Below are 15186 nucleotides of genomic sequence, written 5' to 3' on the forward strand. Positions count from 1 at the left end.
TTTGGTACCAATTAGACATAAACAATCAACAATCAAGTGACATATAACTAGTAAGTGCTATGATATATCATGTAAGTACATCAAATATACACAGATTGATTATTTTGTTCACAACTAAAAGGAATTTGAAATGAACTGATCATAAGAAGGCATGTCTATAATTGTTACTTTCTTCATCAGCCTAAAACTTTGGTCAGATCTGTAATATTGCAAGAGGTTCCTCGCTTTATTAGGTTTTTACCAGCTCTGATAAATTATTATTATTATTGATATGAAAGAATTTAATTCAGACCAAAGTCTCAATAAGGAATGTGTGATGTCAAAGAATATAGTTCATGGTAACTTGCTATTTTTTAACCAGTGTATTTGGTATTTCATATGGATAGAAAGGTTTTCTCATGCTTTTTTTTTTTTTTTTTTTTTTGTCCCTAAACCTGTATTTGGGATCAATTTATAAGAAAAATGTCTCCTTTGTCTTTTAGGCCCTTCTAACATATAGGAGTGATGCAGCCATGAGAAAAATGTTAAAACATCTGTATTTCTATATCATGCCTGTCTTTAATGTTGATGGATACCATTATAGCTGGACACATGTAAGTCGCTTCGCCTATCTGGTTGAAAAGAGGACTTAATAAGTCATAGAAAACAATCATAGACCGGAAGGTGCCTCAGTGGGCAGCTCACTAAGTGATTCCAGAGATGCAGAAGGGGTCTTCACTTCCTTGCCAATCAGAGCACCAGCCTTTTGATTTCACTTTCATATCTTGCTTCTGTGTAAGATTTCATGTAAATAAAAACTGCTCCTTCCAAATAAATCATGAAAAAAATCATTGGTCTAGTCCAACCCATTCAGTGTTGCCTGTAAAGAAATGAAACCAAGAACCAGTAGGAGGCAGGAGGTTCATGGTAGAGACTGGAGCATGATCCTGGGTCTCTAGTGCTAATCCGGTCCTCTGTCCACTCTCCAGGCTCATCTATTGGTGGAGGAACTCTCTCCTCAGTAATGCAACACCTTCACTGATTGAGCTACTAAAATGCATGTGAATAATCTTTTAAGTATTTTTCTCTCTGCCTATTTTCTTAATTATGTAGGATCGATTTTGGAGAAAAACAAGGTCAAGGAACTTAAGGTTCCACTGCCGTGGAGTAGATGCCAATCGTAACTGGAAAGTGAAGTGGTGTGGTAAGTCTGGAGCTAACTGGGGTTCAGAACCGAAGGCTCCCACAGGTATCACTGCAAAATAATGGACCTGTTGAGATGCTTCTGGGAGACTGATGTTTCTATGTATGTGGAAACCTAATAAAGACAAATGATAGCTATAATTTGCAAAAGAAAATGGAAGGTTCTTTTTTTAATGTGTAAAAATCAGAGGTTTAAATCTGTCAATCCAGTCCTGAAAACTGAACATTTAAACACTGATGTAAAAAACAGAATACTGTCATTCACAAAACTAAAAGAGATAGTGTGGTTTGTGTATAAATCTGGTTAAATGTTTTCATCCTTTTATAAGATTATCACTGATCCTGCCTTTGTCTGTGGTGATCAAAGCTGTCATGTCCTTGTCAAGAAATACCGACCTGCCAGTCATATGTTCATTGGCCACTAACCCCAGAAATGAATTTGTGCTGCACTCCATGTTTCACTGGATGAAGGTTGTTTACCTTTCAAATAGAGGGAGGATGTCATTCTAAGGAAGGAGACCCTTTTACAGAATGAAGATACAGGCAGATATGGAGAGCTGGGAAGGGGGATGAGAAAATTAATCATAGCTAGTATCATACTTTCAGCAGAAAGGGGAGGAGAAGAGAAAGTATTGTAAAAATGCAGTTGTGAGGAACAGAGTCTGTCATTTGCAGAGTCTGTCATTAGCTCCCTCAAAATACAGACCCTTCTCTAATGAAAACCTCCATTCAGTCCCTTAGAAATGAAGCCTATCACAAATGCACTCATCTGCTATGTTTTGGGTTCTGCATTAGATGTTTCTATCCCATTCCTACCAGCGTGGGACAGAGTAACTGAGCATGAGCTTAGACTCCTTCCCCCCATCCTTAAAGGCAACAGCCCTCAATTGGAACTGGCAAATAAAACATGTCATAACTCCAAGAATATGGCTGTAAACTATGACAGATGTGGTTTGGTTCTACCATTACTAGTTCAATGATTTGGGCAATTCTCTTTAATCTATAAAATGATAACAACAACCCCTTATGGGGTTATTCCGGGGGTTAAAAAAAATTTATGTATGTGAAATGCCTAATTCACATCCTAGCTCCATTCAGCTGTCTAAATATCAGTGACCTTTTTTTCTGCTCATCCAGAACAGGGTCAATCTGCTTCTGAGCCTTGAGTCAATAGGTAAAACAGCTTCTTTCCTTTGTAGTGGGTATTGGAATAATGACCAATCACATAATCTTAAAAATGCTTACATTTATGGGGGAAGAAAAAGAATTGCATAAATACAATATTATATTATAGATGGCTATTTAGATTTAGAAATTGTTTTCTCTAAACCAGATTAAGATAATAATCATATTCATATGAACTGTTGGTCTGAATGTTTGCACGCCCCAAACATACTGGGGTCTGTTGAAACCTAATCCCCAATGTAACAGTATTAAGAGGTGGAACTTGGGGAGTGATTATATCATGACTATGGAATCGGGGGCCTCATATAAGAGGTCAAGGGAGCTTATGTGCCTCTTCTGCCATGTAAGGACATAGATAGAAGGCTCCATCTATTAAAAAATAAATCAATAAACAAGCCCTTACCAGATGTCAAATCTTCTGACACCTTAAGCTTATACACCCCAGCTCCCAGAACTTAGAGTAATAAATTTCTTTTGTTTATAAATTACCCAGTCTGAGGTATTTTGTTATAGCAGCACTAGAATTGACTAAGATACTCTGTAAACTAATTTTTAAAAATTCCCTGTTCGCTGATGGGACTGTTTACATGTTCATAACCACGTGGATATTTCAGTGGTCAGCAAGTGCCTGCATCCATATGTGTGTCATATACATGCCCAGGGTCATCTCAGCCGAGTACAACAGATGGGTAACTGAGCTGAGTAACACTAGCAGTCAGCGCTGCCTGTGTAAAGTTAGATTCTTGTTTATATCCAGTTACAAGCGAGTGCCTTGCCTCTCTTTGTTCTTTTTCCTTTACCCACCATGTTTCCTTCACACTTATTCCTTCTTTGGTTTCATAGTTTCTACTAGAAGTCCTTTGAATCTACCCATTTTTGAATCATTCTGATTTTTCCTGCGATTTGACAAATGTACTGTGGATTATGTCAAACTTCATTTGCAAAATGATCTTGATAGACTTTTATAAGTGATATGTAAATGTAGGCAGCCTGACTAGGACTGTCTCTAAGTCCTAAGGTCTCCAGAGGGTTCAGCTGACGCAATAGGCAGAGTGGCCTGCCTCCCTGACACCTTAGATCCATCCCCCTACAGCTACATCCCTGGTCAATGGGTGGTAAGTCACACAGACGGAACCACTCCTGGGTCAGGAGGACTGAAGTAAGTGTGAAATCTCCTAAATGAATCTCCAGATAAACATCCCGGATATGAAAGTCCAAGCCAAATTGAAAACACTCTAGAGAGTCAACATCAAGACGACAACACTATTGTTTCTTTCTCTAAGTCAGCGACTCTCAAACCCAAAGAGCAGAACACAAAACTGCTTCTTTGTATGAAAAACCTGCAGAGTCCCATATGGCAGTGGTTATGCTTTAGCGCATCTGTGGAGTAAACACATAGTTTAGAGGATGAACACGGAAGCAAGTACACCTTTCCAAAACTTCACACCTCCCCAGGGACCTCTAAGCCATGAAATGAATACCGTCGCTCAAAGTCCAGCAGAGGAACACAAGTCAGAGTACTGGTATGAATAAATACAGAGACTTTATTAATTCATTTGCAGAAGTTAATTGACCACATTACTCTCTGCTAGACACTGTTCTTTTTTCCTTCTCCTACCTGCTCTCTCTAGAGTGTGCTGTGAGTCCTGATTCTTCTAAATTCGAAGAAATCCTGGAGAAAGACAAAGCTTTAACCCCCGAAAAATCAAGTATTGTATAAATATAAATCACCCTTTAGAAAAACTTGCAGAATGGATGAACAGGATTGTAGATCACATTGCCAGTAAGGGATTTGTATCTATAATAAAAAAAGAACTGGTACAGGACAACATAAAAGATACCACCCCATTTTTAAAAAGCACAGGTGGTTTGAGCAGATGTTTCCTCAAAAAAGATAATACCAATAGACATGAGCACATGAAAAGATGCTCAACATCATTAACTATGAGGGAAATGCCCATCAAAACCATAAGACACCACTTTACACCCCCTAAGATGACTGTTATGGTTTCACAATGAGGTGTCTATAGCATCTTCCTATAGCATCTTCAACAAAGAACAGCAAATCTTAAAGAACTGATAAGATAAAGGAAAGCAGTTTTAGGCTTCCAGAAGTAGGAAAGTAAATATATAGGGAACTAAGAGTAGATAAGGTCTAGTTAGTAAGGTTTGTCATATAGACTCCTCTCATGCTGCTACCATCAGATAAGGGCCCATAGTCATCTCCAGTGATAAATGTCTGTCCTTCCTGGTAGAGAGGGGAGGGGAAATATCTTTACAATTTTATATCCTGCTTTTAGGCAAACAGAGCAGAAAGATTTTCTGCATCTGCTGCTCAATTCAATAGTCCTTCATATTTTAGGGAGGCATATTCTGGTCTCCTACAATATAATGGTATATTATTTATCCACAAAAAAAGGAATGCTGTACTGATACATGCTGCAATATGGATGAACCTTGAAAACATTGTGCTAGTGAAATAAACTAATCACAAAAGACCAAATATTGTATCAAATTATGAAACGTCCCGAATAAGAAAATCCATAGAGACAGAGAGTAGATTAGTGATTGCCAAGAGCTGGGGTGAGGAGGGAATGAGACATGTCTGCTAATGAGTAAGGGGTTTCATTTTGGGGTGATGCAAATGTTCTGGAATAAATATAGTGCTAGTGATTGTGACTATATGAAAAACCATTGAATTGTACCCTGTTAAATGGTGAATTTTGTGGTATGTGGAATTATCTTATTATAAAAAAATAAACAAATCTGTTTTAAAACAGTTTTTAATCTCCATTTAGGAGTAAATTAGGCACTTATTTAAATATAATAGCTCTTTGGAACATTTAATCACCTAATATTATAAATTAGGTGTAATATGGAGACAATCAATTTTTAGCAGAGCTATTGTATTTGCTTCTCCTCACTTATGCCCTCTCCTGCCACCACCCTGTTTTGCTTTACAAATATTCTAATAGATCATCTGGGGTAAAGGGGGAAACCATTCCAGGCTGGCAGTTGTCAGCCAGTGCCTGTGGAATAACAATAGATGGCCACTGTCCTACTTTCAAAGAGGACAATTCCTCCAGCTGAAGGAAGGGCTTTTGTTTTGAGAGAGCTATACTAGCTGAGAAACTAAGCTGAATTTCTTTGCAAATAAAAGGAATTTCAGAGGCCAAATTTGGGACAAGGAAGGGAGGGAAGTGATAACATTGCTAGGCTGTCCAGAAAAGGAATAGGGACCGGACCGTTATAGTCAGCTTTTTCGCTGCCGTGACTAAAATACCTGACAAGAACAATTTTGGGGGGGGGGGAATGTTTATTTGTGGCTCATGATTTCAGAGGTCTCAGTCCATAGATGGACGATTTTGTTATTCTAGACTAAACGTGAGGCAGAAAATTATGGTAAAGGGTGAGGTGGAAGAAAGTAGCTCAGGCCATGGCAACAGGAAGCAGAGAGAGAGAGAGAGAGAGATCTGCTCACCAGGGACAAAATATCAATCCCAAAGGCACTCCCCCAATTACCCACCTCATCCAGCCACACTCTACCTGATTATAGTTACACCCAGTTAATCCCTATCAGCTGATTAACACACTAATTATGTTAAGACTCCCATAACCCAATGATTTCATTTCTGAACTTTCTTGTATTTTTCACACAAGAGCTTTTGGGCATCACCTCATATCTAAACCATAACAGGGATGCAAAGATATATAAAGATTTTGATTAAATTTTTCTGTGATGTAAATTCTTTATATTGTTTTATAACAGCCACGTGGTAGTGTTCAGCACCACCTATTCACTTATGCAAAGGATTTGTAGATTTGAATCTGCTATCTGGGGATGTGAGGAAGGGCCAAGTCTGGCCTCAAAGTAAATTCAGGGAGAAAAGTAATTCACATGACATTTTCAAAGGCCTGGAGCCCACAAGAACACGTTGTGTGATAAGAAAGTAAACTTCCACGTTTAGAGATTTATAGACAAGGTCTGGAAAACTGGGCTGACGTATAAGTAAGATTCTCTATTAATGATGAGTCTAACATACTTTTCCTTAGCTGAACTTTAAATCCAAACAAATACATTAAGCACCTTTTATAATGTAAAGTGCTATACAATGTGTACAAAAGTCCTAAAATATTTAAAGAGTTCACATGCAACTTTCAAGGAATTATTTGGGATAGTGGAGAAATACAAAGGGAAAATCTGTTAACTTAGCCTATTCCTCACTTTGCAATCAGTTTAATGTAAAAATACACACTGATCACTTAAGATCTTCTGTGAAAGTTATAGAGAAATGTTTAAATTAGAGAATCAGTGAGATAAATTACTAAGTTATACTTTAAAAAAAAAGACATTGGGGATACAGAAATGGAGATGTGGAAATTGATTATAAGGGGTTTGCCCACGGTTGTTGACATATGGCTAACATTTATTAAGGATTCATTGCGTGTCTTGGCCTCAGAAAAGTTGATGTGTCAGCATTTACAGTAAAAGGAGGGTTGTACTTACTGAGCACATATCAAAATGTAGACATTATCCTACTGTAGATGTGATGGTTTCTTTTAACTTGGAAATAAATGGACAGTGCCTCCCTTGGCATGTCTTATGCAAGTCCGCACTGAACTCTGGCTTAAGGAATCACTGGGCTAACATCACTAACACTTTGGAGGATGTGCGAAATGAATTGTTTCATCTCAGAGGAAAGTAGCTAGAAGCCACATATTTCCAGATGCCCAGTGGCATCTGAGTATATGGATGTGTAGATTTGCCATAGCTGAGGTTTGTTCTCCTTTGGAGGGGGATGCAGTGTTTGTTCCCCCTGGTATTTCTTGCATACCCACTTTGCACAGTTCATAAAAATAAAACATGGTGCCTGCCTTAAAAAAAAAAAAAGAGCATGATCAGTGTGTGATGTAAATTTCTCACTGAGAGATATTTTATGATCCTTTATTTAACTGATAAAGAAATTAATAGAGGAGTCAGGACACTTTTTAAAAAATAAAAGAGAGGAAGAAAGGGAGAGAGAGAGAGAAGGAGGGAGGGAGGCAGAGAGAGAAGGTATGTTGCTCAAGACTTGGACTACCCGGGAAGTCAGGTCTGGCTGACTTCTAACTCAGGAGTTAGAATTTTGGTTAAAATAAGAACACTAGTTATGCAAGAAATACTAGGGGAACAAACACTGCATCCCTGGGGATCAACTTGCCATGAATAATCACTGTTTTTCAACTGTGGTAATGAATTAAATAATATGTGGTTGCAAAAGAATAGTTGAGGTATCAAAAAAAAAATAAGACTTTTATCCAAAATCATGAAACACAAATAAGAGAAAGACTGGCGATGCGTGTTAAGAGGGAACGATGATCCCTCCAGGTGCCATTTCTGGTCTGGGGCCATACCATGACAGCAGTTTGAGTTTACAAACATTTGTTGATTTCAGGATTATGGTAATAAATTCTCCAAGAAGACTTTTCTTTCTAGTCAAAGTCTGGCATCTTCCCATGCTGGCAGATTTCATTGAATAGCCAGCCCACACTTTCACTGAAAGTATCACACTTTGAGGATCCTAGTTATATGGCTAGAACATGTGCGCCCTTCCTGCGCTCTGAGGCCTCCCTCCCCATCTCCTGCTTCCCCAGTTTGTGGCCATTGAAACCAGTGTGTGAGTCGGGGTCAGTGAGCACCCCAACCATGCTGCAGATTTTTCTCTTCTTTTTGTCCTGTCAGCTTCAGATATTTTCATTCCAGGTCTCTCTTAATGTTTGTTTTCACAGGAATTTTTTGAGCCCTTTGCCGTGTATTTAAATCGATTTTTTGATCACTTAAATGTGTTTGGAGACGGTGCTTTTATCAAAGTATCTGCCACAATTCTGTCATATGGCCAGAAAATCCATCTATCATTCCAGACATAAATAGAATCAGAATTAATGTCAACCTGACTTCTTGATGTTTTTAGGACCTTCTATCATACCATAATTGTCTATAAAAAATCTTACCTGCACCTAATCATATAAAACCCAACCAATGCCTGCCAACTTTTCTTTCTTCTTTGCTGCCTCCTGCACGTAATGATATTATTACATGAAAAATAATATCGCAGCTTCAAAAGAAAAGTTTCACAATAGAAGTGTGTAGCTTTATAATATTTATTACTCTTATTCCAAATGTGGTCTTTAGATCCTGTGTAATAGTCCTGTTGTTTGGGGAGAGCTGATAATGAATGTTGAAACTTAGGAAGAAGTAATTCTTATTGATGTTTCTGGTTTCAATGTTTTATGTGTTTTGCTTTCAAGTTTCTCTTGGGGTGAAGTCTACAGTGCGTGCTGTGGATAGGTACTCTCCATCCATCCATTCCAACCTCCTTCTAGTGTACGTTTCCAGATTGTTGAGGGCAAAAGGTAAAGACTAAATTTCTAGGAACCCTTAAGCTGGGGATCTGGATATGACTTAGGTTCTACCACTTTGGTACCCTTGGGTGACTTAGAGTGTGGAGGTCACTTCTCTGTGACTCTATCATCCCCACAGTCCAGCACCACTGTGAAGATACATGCCTTATGTGAGGCCACTTCTTCTCAACTCTCCCCTGAAATGTGCTGCTTCCTCATCTTGCAGAGACAATATAGCCCTCTTGGTAACCTGTGTCTTGCCTCTTGAAATCATCCAAGAAGGCTTAAGCTAGAGTTTCTTTTCAAATGGCTGTGAATGAAATTTAATGTCTTATTTTAAAAAACATACTTCTACTTGAACTAGCCAGAGTGAATTCTGTGCTCTTTCATGAAACTCTGACCAATGAAGATTTTTTTTATAAACAATTCATTTTCCAGTTCATATCTGTGACTTTAGCCAAGAGTTCTACTCTTCTATAAACTTTGTCTGACATTCAGCTCAATTTTTCTTTTACTTTGTAAATTCATGATTTCTACTATTTCACCTTTTCCTGTTCCATTACCATCTGTCCTAATTTGTCCTTTTAAAATATTGTACATATTAGAAATACTAGTAGGCTTTTCTCTATATTTTTTTTCTTTTTTTACATGTATATATGTGTGTGTGTGTGTGTGTGTGTTTTACTTGGTTAGAAAATATATTGTTAATTTCTTTCCACTGTCCTGTAACTCATCAACCTTAAACATATTTCTGCAAACTTCATTCTTCCCAGGATAGAAGATCACAGGTTAAACAGAAAATCCTTTATTTATAAGGCTTAAAGAAAATATAAAAGCTTTCATTTTTTTCTCTTCCTATTCACATGTATTTTTCAGCTAATACAATACTCAATGATCTATTTTATTTTTTTGTGAAGGCGCTTTTAAGTTCTTCTTTCTAGTCTAGATACTGATTATACACAAAAATTATTTCATCTCCCTATTTTATATTTTATGCTGCTTATGCATGACATACCCAAATGCCTTTTTAAATGAACCTTTTATAACTACGGATTATAAATAAAGCTTATTAACTGATATATATATATATGTGTGTGTGTGTGTGTGTGTGTGTGTGTGTACAATATGGCATATTGTTGTTTTATTTCTCTGATCATTCATGTGAGTAAACATGTAATAATTTGCATTTGAAGGACAATATCTATTTTATTTATAACATTCACTCCCACATTAAGAGTAAATGTCTTTGCTAAAGTTTTTAATAATGGTGTTATAAAGTTTTAAAATCTTTTACAAATAGCTCAGTTTGAAAGTCACTGAAGAAAGCAGTATATAAATTAATATTTTTGAAAGGAAGCATGGTGAGGTAGCAGAATCGCTCCTTTTGTTCTTGGGATGCTGAGCTACTTGTTTTTCACTTGGAACTGATTTTTAAGTCTAGTAATTTTATTCCCCTTGTTTCAGCAGGTAAGCTTCCATGCTGCTCAGACTTTAGGAGGCCTCTTCTCTTGCCTTGAGCGTATATGAGTAGGGTTTTTAAAAAGCTTTTATCTGCTAATTCTTTTTCCACCATACTGGTTGCTTTTCAACATTATTGCATTTCTGATTTCATCGAAAACAAACTACATCTCTCTGATAATTTTCCTCCAGCTGTATCATTTGCATTTGAGAATTCCTGTTTTTATTTTCATAAATTTCATGCATATTTAACTGCTTTGATTTTTTAGAGTCCTTGTTACTATTTATAACATCTCATAAGCATTACAGCATTATGTTCCTTCTGGGTCACTAATGTCTTTAAATATTTTCCTTGTTATCATTTTTCCAATTTCCTTTTAATTTATAGGCTTATTTTTCATCCAGACTCTTTTCAAAGTAACTTTTCTGTTATTGAAAACATCTCTTGGGCTGGGGTTGTGGCTCAGTAGTAGAGTACTCACCTAGCACGTGACAGGCCCTGGGTTCAATCCTCAGCACCCTATAAAAATAAATAAATAAAATAAAGGTATTGTGTCCAACTACCACTAAAAAATAAATATTTTAAAAAAATTAAAAGAAAAACATGTCTTTTGGGGGCTAGGGATATAGCTCAGTTGGTAGAGTGCTGGCTTTGCATGCACAAGGCCCTGGGTTCAATCCCCAGAACCACTGAAACAAGAGGAATAAAATTACTAGATAGAGGAAAATGATGGCATTTTTTCCTACCAATTTTTATAACTTTTGAACAAAAGTTCTGTATGTTGAATAATGACAAGAGACACTTGGGCAATCACCTTGCCTTCTTGCTGTCTTCCAGATCAGCAGTTCCCAGACTGCACAAAGCCCTTGTGAACTACAGAACTCTAGTGGAACAGAGGTCAGAAGGTGTCCCCCAGAATAAATGATGCTCATGATAGAAGTATTTTTAAGATGTCAGGGGGAAAATATATATATGCTTTTACAATGTTAGAAAAAATAACACATACATTGTATACATTTGTCACCTCAGAGATTACCAGATACATTGACTACTTTCATTCATTCATTGATCCAACTATTATTTATTGAGGTGGTGATTGGAGAATCAGAAATGAACAAAACAAAGAAAGTCAGGCTGTGATTCATGGTTTGAAGAAAATCATAACACTAAGAAAGTGAGAGATGAGCAAGAGGTATGGAGAAAGAGCAGTGCAGATAGGAACAGTGTCAAGTCCCTGATCTGGGAAGATCATTGTTATCTTTAAGGCAAAGGACGTCAGGCCAACTGGCTGGAGCTGAAGGGAATGAGTACAAGATGAAGCCAGCAAAGTAGACAGAGGCAAGATGATGTAGGTCTTGCATCCTGGGAAGGACTTTAGATTTTGCTCTGCATGGGATGGGAAACCACTGGAGAGTTTTGAAATGCAAAACAACAATACATAACTTACATTTTTAGCTACTGCATATCAAATTTTAAGGATAGATATTTGGAAACAAATTATTTTCCCATTTGAAAGCATTGTTTTCACAATATAATAAAACTAACCCAAGAATATTATTATCCACATCTTTAGATAAACATGGTATATAACAGAATGAATACTAAATGTAAATATATCTTTAATACATAAAATACTATGAGTTTTTCTTTTTTAAATAAAGTTAAGCAGCCACGTGGGGGAAAGAAACATTTGCAAAAACACAGCAGAGAAAATGTTGTTATCACTTTACAAAAGCACTTTAAAATCAAACATTACATAATTTTTGAAAAGTCTATTTAAATGTAAAGAAAAACTCCAAGACTCTAGGAAGTTTTAAAACATAGATTTAAGAAAATAAACGTGATAAAACAATCTCTTCTAAAAAAAAGTGTTTTTTATAAAACTAACATTTCATCTGTTTTAACTATTTCCCAGAATGTTTATTGTGATCACCTAAGCAGCATATGAGTTTTGGGGCATTATAAAGAATTTTGGTGAGACGTCAAAAACACTATCCATTCCTCCATTCATTGAAAATTTTTAAAAAAGGACTGGATGTCATACTCTGAACTAAGATGTCATACTCTGAACTGAGACAAGTCCCACAGATTCCCTGTTCTCCCAGGATTTAAGATCATTGGGGTTGGAGTAGGTGAAGACAAAAATAGGAACAGAGAAAGACGGGGGGGGGGGGGGGGCAAGTGCAGAGAGGAAGGGGGAAGAAAATGAGTAAAATCTTACAGATACTGTGTTATAAGGGTTCTTCAGAGAAACAGAACCAAGGGGATATATATGTAGAGAAAGAAAGGGATGTTAGTTTTAAGGAATTGTCTCACACAATTATGGAGGCTGGAAAGTCCAAAATCTGCAAGGTGGGCCCTTGCCTAAGTTGGAGGAGGGCAGTCTTTTTGTTCTAGTCAGACTTCAACTTACTGGAAAAGGCCCACCGACATTATGGAGGCCAACATGCCTTATTCAAAGTCTACTGATTTAAATGTTGATCTCATCTTACTCAAAAACACCTCACAGAAACATTCAGAAGAACATTTAACCAAATATTATCTGGACACCATGGCTTAGCCATGGATTAATTCACACACAGAATTAACTATTAAGATATACTATGGTAGAATACATTGAATATATGCATGCACATATGTACACATCTGATAAAGTCAGAAAAGTCTTCATAGGTGAGAAAATAGCAGTTTAGTTCATCAAATGGACTTAACTGGGGAAGGAGGTAAATAAAAGAAAGGATGAAGAGTCAAGAGATTATCCCAAGTGGGAGAATCATGTGAAGTCCTTGAGGAAAATATATAGCATGTAGCACGATACAAGGTGGTGAGGACAGCATGAGGCTCTATATGGTTGAGCTGAAGGACAAGAGGAAGTCTGGTGAGAGGTGAGGCGCCCCTAGGTACAGTACATGCTGAACGTGCTGAACTCCTGTACCATGTCGAGTTCTGCAGATTTTATTCCAGGGTCATGCTATTCCTGCTGACATTATAAATAAGATGAGGCTATGTCACTGAGAAAATCACAAAAATTCATAGCATACCTTCAGGGCATATCAGTTTTACTTAAAGATTTTTTTAATTTTAAATTTATTTGTGTATTCTAACTTGTTATACATGACAGCAGAATGCATTTCTTATTGAAAGATTTTGAACAGAGATTTTTTTTTGCGTGAAAACAAGCCCAAATATATAACTGAGTCAACTGTATAATTCGCATAAATTTTTAAGGTAAACCAAAGGTTTCAAGGAAGTTCTAAACATAGAGTCTGTATTGAGTTTGTCTATTATGATTATTTTGGTCGTAAAGTTTGACAAGCACTGGATAATTAATTGAAAGCCTATGTTTTCTGTTCTTTTACCTGAAATAACCAACTTATAAAGATAAAAGGCTAATTATAAAGATAAAAGGCTCATGGCTGAGGTTCCAGTCCACAGTCAGTTGGCCACAATGGTTTTAGTCCTGTGGTGAGGCCGTACATCAAGGCAGGATGCACAGTGGAGAACAACCACTCACTTTACAACCTGGAAGCAAAAGAGAGAGGAAGAAACTGGAATCCCACAATCCTCTTCAAGGTCATCCCCATAATGACCCAAAGACCTCCCACTAGGTCCCATTCCTCAAAGAATCTACCAGCTCCCAGTAGTGCAATGGGCTACAAGGCCTTTTACCATGGGATTTTAGGGGACCCTTATCCAAAAAATGGAAGAGCCTTTAAAAATTCTTCAGCAGGAAGAAAAAGGTTGATCTCTGTGTGTCACCTGAGCAGGAGTGTCCGTCAAAGACTGGTCAGGAAACCACAACAGGACCATAATCCAGGAGACAGTAATGTGGATGGAGAGAAAAGTGTACATGTAGAGTATGGAAACTCACCAAGACACCAGTGAAATGGAAAAGACAACGTTCACAGGGAAAAGAGAGGTGTCCACAATGACCCCATTTCTGTTGGAATGATTGGTGAATAGAGGTATCACCTGTAAAGTTTTGGCATCTAGTAGGAAGTGAGGATTCAGTGAAAAACATGAGTCCAGTTTTGAGCAGTGGGTGTGAGGTGCTTGTGGTAATTGAAAGAAGGGTATGTAATAGGTAACCAGACACAGACCTACAGGATGGAAAAGGGTTTGCACTGAACCTTGAAACTTGCACACAAAGAGTAGTAGAAGTTTTGCAGGGAGGCCGATTGCCCACCAACAACAGTGAGAAGAACAGAGTCAAAGCAGAACCTTAAGTCTGTCCATCCCCATCAGTTTAAGCATTCCATTTTAAAATGTGTCATAAGAAAACAGGAGAAGGTGCTGGCCACAATGTTCTTTGTAATAATAAAAGAGTAAAAACAAAAAAATGTTGAACAGATTGGTGGTTAAATAAATAAATATATTTTCAGTTGGTGAAATTTTAGGAAGCCACAATATAGATAAGAAGTTCATATAAAAACAGCTAAAAGTTTATGATATGAATTTGAGTCTGATACTGGCCATATAATTTATGTAATTGTTTTTCATTGTAATTACAATTCTATAAATTATGTATAAGTCCGTATGACAAAATATGTGTGCATGGTATACAAATACATAGAAAAGGAACTAGAAAAAAGCTATAGAAAAATTCTAGAATTGGTAGTCTATTATTGTTTTATCTTCTAAATGCTTTCAATACTTTATTTTAGGATTCCACTTTAAAGAACAAATTTTTCTCTAATAATGTATATTCTGCATTTATTTTTCTCATACAAACTGTAAGTGGTTAGCTAAGTGACAAATTAAGATCCATGGTTTTAAAAGATGCATATATTAAAATGAACCTGAGATAATAACCATTTAAATGTAAGATCTTCTTGCCACTGTGAGGCTTTAAGTTAGGCCATCTGACTGTACCACTCTGAAAACTTAGCAAAACTCAACAGAGCCACAGGAATCATTCTACAAATATTTATTGAGCACCTGATATAAGCAGGCACTCCTCCTGAGGGCTGCTTTGGAAC

General features: G+C 37.0%; 1 protein-coding gene across 1 annotated transcript in view; it reads left to right on the forward strand.

Moving 5' to 3' along the window:
• Window positions 1-15186, forward strand: part of Cpa6 (carboxypeptidase A6) — a 326683-nt gene that overhangs the window by 263509 nt on the left and 47988 nt on the right. Inside the window, exons 7-8 of the mRNA XM_046428625.2 lie at window positions 483-593; window positions 1093-1183. Of these exons, the coding sequence (XP_046284581.2) occupies window positions 483-593; window positions 1093-1183 (202 nt within the window). The remainder of the gene's footprint in view (window positions 1-482; window positions 594-1092; window positions 1184-15186) is intronic.

This window comes from Marmota monax, unplaced genomic scaffold (genome assembly GCF_021218885.2).
Source record: "Marmota monax isolate L192 unplaced genomic scaffold, Marmota_monax_Labrador192_F-V1.1 WCK01_AAM20220418_F8-fsc00044, whole genome shotgun sequence".
NCBI classification, from domain to species: Eukaryota; Metazoa; Chordata; class Mammalia; order Rodentia; family Sciuridae; genus Marmota; species Marmota monax.